Source organism: Sturnus vulgaris, chromosome Z, assembly GCF_052056855.1.
Source record: "Sturnus vulgaris isolate bStuVul1 chromosome Z, bStuVul1.hap1, whole genome shotgun sequence".
NCBI lineage: Eukaryota > Metazoa > Chordata > Aves > Passeriformes > Sturnidae > Sturnus > Sturnus vulgaris.
In genome coordinates this window covers 22,471,621-22,480,764 of record NC_142283.1, presented here as the reverse complement: position 1 = coordinate 22,480,764, position 9,144 = coordinate 22,471,621, and the positions used below count along the sequence as shown (strand labels likewise).

The window sequence follows — 9,144 nt, the reverse complement described above, 5'->3', positions numbered from 1 at the left end:
TAAGCTGTAAGTGATACAGTTGCAAAATAACCTATAAAATCAGGCGTGGCAACCCCTGATTTTAAGAGCTTGGCCAAATAAGCAAAAGACAAGGTAACAGGATGCCAGGCACCACTAGTGACTTAGATAAAAGCTATAGACAGTGTTACCCACTAAAATAATTTGCTGTGGCAGGCCTCCTTACCCTTTCTGGAGCTTGTCTGGGAGGCTAGAATTGGGCAGGCATTCACTCAGCACCTTGCACTGCTACTGAAAGTGCAGAGCAAGTTTTACCATATTTCTTTAAAATACAACCTCCCATCCTTTATCCACAAGTTGTGGGAGTGCTACCTTCCCAGCTACAGGCTGATGCACTAACATAAAGGCACAGTAAAGAAGGATGCTAAAGAGAGAACAGAAAAGGATAAATCTCTTGATACAAGCATCTGCTCTTTATGAATAGGAAGGCTGTGGGTGCCACGCATTGCTGCTGGTCAAACTGTGACGTCTGCACTCACACAGCCCTTGGGCAAAAGTCAGAATAAAGCCAGAAAGACACTTAATTCCCCTGTCTTTCTCTGGTACTTGGATAACCTTCAGATACTACCCAAGGTGCCTAGGATTTTCTAGGCACTTCCAAATGATGTGGGTGGTGCTTTCAGGACCATAGTTTTGGATATATAAGTACCTGGCTAATGGGCAGAGATCTGTATTAGGCTCCTGATTCCTCTTTTCAATGTGGTCCAGAGAGGTTGTTGCTGGATACAAACTGATAGAAAAGGTGAAGATAATAGTGTCACAGCAGTCAGCATTACTGTCTCACAGTAGGTAGGAATGGGAGGAAGGGCAGGAATGTTTTTCTTCTGGACTGTGATGTACTCTATGCAGTCTCTCCCTCTAGTAACTATTCTTTCCTAGCCCATCAGAGCACAATAACCACTCCCATAAGCTCTGCCCATGACATTGGTGAGCATGTGTGTGTTTTTGTGTGCATATTCTTGTACCGTATCCCATATATGTTTAATGTTGTGCTGGAAAGTTGAACAGAAGTCAAAATTGTTAGAGAGGAAAAAAAGTCCATATCTCATGTGACCACACATCAAGCAACCATAAGGCTGAGCCCAAGCCTGAATGCTAGACATATCAAATTTTGGCTAAGCCTGCACTGCAGATATATGTGTTGGCAATAATGACACTTGTTAACTGATAAACAATTCAATTTCTGCTTAGGGCCACCTGATGGTATTTGAATGGAATTTAAACAGCCCCAGATGCATTTAGGTCCAAAGCAATTCCAAAGTCCTCAAGCAATTAGATACCATCAGTGAAAACTGGATCCATGTTACCTTCTTTTGCAATGTATGTGTACTCTGTAATTGTAAGGAGCAATGTAGTATAGCACCCAATCTCCTCAGCCTCAAGGATTCACTCTGCCACAAGGTTTCCTGCTATGATTTGCTTGGGTGGGGCTGGTAAACAGAATTGTTCTTAAGTTCACATAGTGCACCAATAGTTTTGGGATATTTCTACAGTACTGGGGTTTCTGATTTTGTTTAGATAGTCCTCATTGTTAGTGGTCTGCTTGTTTGCTTCACAGTGCTTTCAAAACATTGACAGTGAGGATTAGAGAGAGGATTGGTTTAATTTGCACATTTATGTCAACCTCTGTGAAAGGCTTTGGATGGAGAAAATGCTGAGGGTCTACTTTAGAGAAAAAGGCATTAATTTGATACTCTGAAAATAAACATTTTAAGATTTCATTCAACAAGTAGATTTAACACCACATTTTAAACTCCTTTGGAAGGGTATCAAAAATCCAAGAAAAACTATCAACCAAAGAGAATCCCTCTTGACAACACTATGTCACTGCAAGTACAACATACATATTCAACCCAACATGAATGCTACCCAGCTTTGCATGTCAGTAAGAAACAATGTTAAAAACGTGAGCTTTGCAGGCTGAAAGAATCGTTCCTCTTAATTCTTTTGGGTCAAGTCCTAAATATTAGATCTTTGCATAACCCTGATTCTGCAGGCAAGTCCCCTCACTAGTTTTTAATTTTGCTGAAATGGAAGAAGGGAGAGGGTGAGAAAAATTTTAGAGAACAGAGGTGACAAATAATTTTCCTTTTTCTCCTTCATTTTAATTTGCTTAAGATCTTTGTTCCCAGACTAGCAGCCATAGTGGAGACTTCAGTAAGATAAGAATACACAAAAACTTTACAGTGGTCAGGCTGGCTTGATAGCTTGTGATGACATGAAAAGTCAAATTCAGCTAAAGCTTTGACTACAGATAACCTCACTTAGCATTGTTATCTTAATGAAAAGCAAATAGAAAAGTCTTCCACCATACATCCAAATTTACCAAGGACATACAAAGAAAATGTCCCCTCACAGTAAAAGCTTTTTAACCAATCCCAAACGTCCTCTTACAAAACAATTAATCTGAAATATTTTTTTAAATGCTGTCACCATATGCTTACAATTTTTAAAACCAACTTGTGGAAATAATATGCATACAAACATACTTAGTGTTTAACATTGCTGACTTAATCCATGCTCACAGTAATTTGTCTGTATACCATTTACGAAAATAGCTGCCTTACTGCATTAGAAATAATGAGATTGCATTCACAGCAGAAGCACATTTAAAACTGAACTTAGTGACACCTTCAAAATGATTCCTGCTATTTTTAAAATAACTTAGCTAAAATTTAAGTAATTTTTCGCTATCCATGCATGGCAATTCTTTCTAATATTAAAAATAATAGTTAAAATAAATGTGTACATCACCACAAATACAAACTTCTCTGAGGTACAGAAACTATCTCATTGGGCTTTTCCATCTTGTTTTTCTTTTGTTTGTTTTAGTAAGTGTACAGTCAAAATTCCTCCATAAACAAACATTTTAGACCTAAATTAATAACAAGAGACAGAAATTGTGTTTGTTCTATTTATGTTGTATTTATGGTCTTGCTTAGTAGAATTTGTTGAGGGTTTTTTCCTAAAGTTTCTTAATACCAGATCTTGTGAACCCCTTTTCCAAAGAAGGATGTAAACTCTTAATAGATGAGCAACAGCTCCCTCTTTTTCCTCCAGCAGAGATAATAGACTGATTTCTGGGTAAGTTTTCTGCCCCTTCTCTCTCAAATACAAGCAGTCCTGTGTAAGACAAATCTGCCCTTTTGAACAGCTTGCAGGAGGATCTAGGCTTCTGCATCCTCTTATCTGACTAGCAGGGATGGGAAGATCTGCAGCTCCAGTTTTAGCTTCACAGCAAGTTGCAAATACTTCACAAGCCTTCCAGAGAGAAAATGGTACTACTGTTTCCTGTGCTTAAGGAAGAAACTAAAGAAAGATCTTGCACAATTGAAATTATGCCATACATCATAAAGAACTAGTACAAAGCATAGGGTTTTTTTCTTTTTTTTTTGTTGCTCTGTCCTGCAACTTAAGGAATAGTCAGATACATCCTGGAATACTTAAATGCTTCCACATGAGCAGGGCAAAACAAAAAAAAAAACAAACCAAACCAAACAAGCAAACAAATCCCAGACTTCTGGTTAGTTGTATTACATACATTAAACTCTTTCACAAGTGAAACGGTGCTGTAATCAAGCACATTTTGGAAAAGGGTAAAAAAATAAAAGGGAAAAAATAATGACTATAAATGGGGCAAAACAGCAGATCTATTGGAAACATGACAAAAACAGGATGTTAAGGAAAAAAATTAAGTGGAGTCAACAAGGTTACACATAAGTAACACCTTAACATTAAACGAAATCTATTTTCCATTTTGACCCGGAAACCTCTTCCAGTAATTACTAAAATCTATTTACACAGCAACTAGATAAAATCAATCTGATGGCTCACACCATTTTTGGCTCACTTTCTGTAGGCTCTGACGTTCAACAGACTGGCTCGAGAGAAGTCAATACTCAGATGTCCTGAGTTTCCATGTTTTGCCTCCTACAACACTATCCTAGCAGTGAAATCACTGCTATGCAAGTTTTTCTGTTCTGGATCTGCAGCATTTTGTTCCTGGCTCTGTCCCCTCGCCCCCAGCGAAGAGACTATGGAGTCTATGGAGTGTATGGAGGCTACGCTTCCTCCCAGCCTTATATGGAGGCAAAGCGTGTTCACCAGTATCTCTGCCCGGCCTGTTATGGGGGGCTCTGACAGGCCCGAGGCTGAGCTCTCTTACATTAACCAGATCAAAAGCACAGTTTGGCAAAAGTAGGAAAAAAAAAAAAAAAGACAAACGGAGAAAAGTAGACAGAGAACAGACAGGACTCGGAGAACTGGGAGAGACAAAAACCTTCTTCTATACTTATTCCCCTTCCTCCTAGGAATATCCAGGAAGCTTCCAAAAGAAATGATATCAATACATTAGGTGGAAGTGCTCCAGTGACCACATATATACACTCTGAGCCTGTCAGTTCAGCCAAGACAAAGACACAAGTATGGGATATATTTCTTCTGCTTTGGAGAATACTTCCTGTCGTGTAAGTAGAGTATTGCACAACAGAAGGTAAAATGTACCTGGATCAGCTGCACTATGGCTGGAAATGAGCACTGCTGGAAGATTTCTGAGACAGGTATGTGCTTAGCTTTAATATCAGTAATTAAAAACTTCAGAAATTAACAAAGTCTGTTTAGTGCAAAATCATCTTTATTAGGTGACTTTTCTTTTCTTATATCTCGGACAGCTGAACACTGCCAATTTATTACTGCGATCTTTCAAAACTTATGCCATAAGTTAGAGTTACATCTTCTATCCAGTGATTCTGAAACTAAAAGAAGATGTATATTTTTCCCTCATATATAACTAGAGCAAAATTAACTTTTAAGCGAAGCTCCATTTACCTCAGCATATCAAAGAATAATATTAATGTTCTCATAGCATGGCCTGTCTCAGTCTTGGTCATATTTTCAGCTATGGTTGTCTGGCAGCAGCATGCCATTTAATTATACCAATCAAGGTATATATCATTAGAGATCAGAAAGTTGTGCAAGGCTTTCAAGAAACCCAAAATCAAACCCGTATAAATTCTGATTTTAACAGCACCACTAGCTGTTTTACCTCCCGGTCTGACCTTGGCTTCCAAGAGAGCCTCTGCCGAGTGCCGGTGATGCTACAGTGAGCAGCAGCAATGCCTTTCCCTCTCTAATCTCAGCCGGCAAGAGCTGCTGGCCTCGGGTACTTACTTGAAGGGCTTTTCCCCCGTGTGTGTCCGGATGTGGTTGTTGAGTGTCGTGGCCCCGGCGAAGGCGCGCCCGCAGTAGCCACACTTGAAGGGCCTGTCGCTGGAGTGCGTGACCACATGGTTCCTCAGCTCCGACGGCTGGGAGAAGGACTGGGAGCAGTGGCCACACTGGTAGGGCCTGCGGTGGGAGAGGGAAACAGCCTGCCATCAGTGCTTCCTGCTGGAGTGAGCCCCAAACCACGCGGGACGGAGCTCCTGCTCTTCCCAGTGATTTCCAAAGAGAACTGCGCGTGCACCTCTCTGGGTCTTTCTTGGGAAACACCAGATACCCAAAACTTCACAACTTCTTTAATAAATGCTAAATTATTGGGCAGGAATTAGCTGAGAGTCTATGGGGCCCACAAACCATAATTCAGCAAACTGCGCTGCACACCAAATGTCTGCCTTAATTGTCTCAAACTCAGCACGGTACTCCTTAGTCCAAAAAAAAAAAAAAAATTAAAAAAAAAAAAAAAAAAAAATCCACACACACTGGAGCTGAGGGACTCATGAAATCCTCTGTCTATTGATGCCAGCTGCAGTCTTACAAATGCGTGTCTGATGATTACATGTGTATCCTAGCTGTACTCTGTAGCTACTCACAATTAAACCCCTCATATTGCTGTGGAGGTTTTTAGAGATCACCTATTTCAATAAGAGACTTGGAGAAAAATTATCACTGTATTACAATTATCTTTCTGTTTTCTTATTTAAGTTGAAAATCTTTACATTTTATTAACGTTTTTTTCCCATCCAGATTGACAATGCCTTTTTTGGGGATTTTGAAAGGAAACCCAGAGCCCAGGTTTTCAATAATACATCTTGCTAAAAATAGACATAACAAACAAACACACAAAACTGAGTGATATGTTACAAATCCAGAATCATAACAGGCAGACTGCAAACACAGAAAAAGAGGGATACAAGACAGAAATGTGAGACTGGCCTGCTGAAATGCTAACTAAAATAAAATGCCAAGAAACCATGTCTATATATTTCTCTTTGGTAAAAGTGGCTTCATATCAACATCCTATGAGGGTTTTTTTCCATTTCACATTTGTTTTAAGTTAGGAGCAGAGTCATAAATGCTTATCAGACTTTTTGCAAAGAAAATTAAGATCATTTTTTCTGGAAGGATAATAATGATTTTTACCCTACATCACATTTTAACTCTTGGTGTCTGCGTTTCCAGAGCCAATGGCCAACACAGCTTAATTGCTCTCTCTGTAATAAATGTATATGTTTAAATGGCTAGAAACCAAAGCTAAAGGGAAAGAGACAATGGTGACCAGGCATGTACAATTCAATTAAGTGCAAAATAAAGTGAACTATCTCATTTGTCAAGTGAACTGCTTAATTGTGGCTACTTGCATCACTGAACACAAATACTATTATTTTACAGTGCTTCAGAGCACTGAACCCTGATTGTAGAATTTTTTAGCTTGATTAATAGCTCAGTATTCATCAATAACTCAATAGCCTACAATTTTAATTACTTGCATTTGAAAATCTAACTACTCTCCAACAAGTTTGAAAGTAATATATAAAAGCTGTGGAAAGGTAATTCAGATGATGTGGCCCTTAAAGATACACAGATATATGTAAAATAATATTTTTTTTAGAAATCTAACAAGAAAGTGTTTGTCTGTTTCTCTTACTGGAAGACAAGTAATACCATGTCCATTTTTCACCTTTCTTGGAGTCCAAAGTTAATTTGCATGGAAAATACTAATCAAATTTCCAATTAATGAAATTTCAAGAGTTGGTAAAATAGAGATAATTGGTAAATGCAGTAATCAAACACGTTTAAGCAAAACAATAAAATAATATATTCCATATCAAAGAAACATTGATTTTTTTAATAGTGAAGGAGACCATTAACATCTATTAGCCTCTGGTTATCTATTTTTAACAGCAACTACAAAAAATGATACAATGCTACATAAAATCAATTTTCTTTTTTTTTAAGTGATAAATAAATCAATGTGATTAATCTAAGGGAGTGAAAATTCACAATATAACTTGTTTGTAAAAAGTCAAAACTTCAAACCAGATATAAGTGAACATTGTGATGCCAAACAATATGGGTTCATTAGCTCAAAAATAAATGTCTGCTTTACAAAATAGTCAGAATGTATTTTACTGGCTTATGCTTAAAAAAATAAGCCCTGTAAAAGATCCCTACTGTTAGATCGCTTCAACTGCATTTTCTGATTCATCCACTTCTTGGGAGAAAAATTATCAAAGAAGTTACCCTTCTCTTTGCAGAGGGTGCATTTATCCAGTTTATATGCAGGTAACTCTAATTAATGCTAAAATGTGTAATTTTTTAAAGCTTAGATAAACGACACATATTAGGCAAATTAATTTTAAAAAGAGAGCCTAAAAATGCATTCAAACACTGTAAGACCTTTAAAAAGCTCTAATTTGCACAATTGCAAGTTTAAATATGCCAACTTCTGACAAATTTTGGATACTACTCTTTTTCAAAGAGCAAAAAAATAAAATTACATTCAATAAGTAGAAAAGTTATCATTCTATTCTCTGGTAACCATTTTACTGTACTCAGATTTTTTTTTTCTTGGAAGAAAATAAAATCAATATGTTATTTTTCAAAAAAAATGAAAGTGGTGCTGAAGGACTGAGCACAAGCTGTGCTCGGTTCAGTGAGTACATTGACATGGGCAGAGCACGCCTGCCTTTGATGTAGCAGTTATGTCTTCTGCCATCACTTTTGTCTGCACTGGGACAATGAATCAAGATGGTGACCTCGCTGTAACAGAGTTTTGCAGACGAGAAGGAACAGCGGCAAAGTGACAGAAATGTTGGTCTTCATAGGCTGTACTTTCAAAAATCCACTGCTGGACTGAATGCACTCCCAGCTCAGAAAAACTCATTTCCTTGGAATAACCAGTACATGTATTGTACTCTCTTGAGATCCACAGTACCGATGTGAATCAAAATCTTATCAGATAGTAATTATAAGTTACAGTTAAGAACAGCTAAACTGATTACAGCAGTGTGCAGATGAGAATGATGTTCTGACAGCCATCAAAAGTAATTCTAATGTTTTTTATTAAAAACCTAGTTACATAGGAGCTTTTAGCTCCACAACTTTCTTTTTGAGCTTAAAGAAAGAAAATCTACTTACCCAGAAGAAAATGTTCTTGTTGGGAAAGTTACAGTCTTGCATCATTGATAGGTTTACTGACATTTAGAATCCATCAGCTTTTTCTAGAGACCCTAATCCTACAATCTCTGGCTATATAATGGTCCGTATAGGAACACAGGCATGTATGAAATTCTGAGAGCAACTCTAATGTAATAGTTTTCAGGTTTTGTGGTCATTTACACTTTGAGCTTTTCCAAGTTGTGAAAGACGTTTTTCAAAACGAAAACACTAAGGAATAAATTTTGCTCTCTAAGTTAGAAAATCTCTTGAATGATTTTGGTCTTTGGTGACATCTTTTCCTGTCTTAAAATTTTCTTACTTTTGCAGCTGATATTTTTCTGGGTGAAGCTGCATCTTGTATGGGACTAGCACAAAACTCATGCTTCCCTATAAGGCTTACTGAACCTCACCAAAGCTCATGCTTTGGGCAGGGAATGTAGAACCCCTAACATTTACAAAGTATGTTAAGAGAATAGAAAAATCCATATGCTTTCATCTGAAATAGTTACTGAGAGACAGCTATACATTTAGATTAATTCTTTCTAAATTTCCATTTAGCAAAACTGACAGAGTTTTATTTATCTTTTACTATACCTCTGCCAAAATAATATATTTTCCAAATTCTGACACCTAAGTATATCTAAGTGTTATAAATTTATTTTCTACATCATAAATTATTAACTCTTTGAATTTTTAGAACTTGAAAAATCCAATCATTATTTTCCACTGCATTTTCAAATTATTTCC

The 9,144-nt window shown here is 37.3% G+C and overlaps 1 protein-coding gene across 1 annotated transcript in view; it reads right to left on the bottom strand.

The window, feature by feature from the left end:
* Window positions 1-9,144, bottom strand: part of PRDM6 (PR/SET domain 6) — a 76,321-nt gene that overhangs the window by 3,288 nt on the left and 63,889 nt on the right. The window contains exon 6 of the mRNA XM_014874403.2: window positions 5,188-5,364. Within this exon, the coding sequence (XP_014729889.1) occupies window positions 5,188-5,364 (177 nt within the window). The remainder of the gene's footprint in view (window positions 1-5,187; window positions 5,365-9,144) is intronic.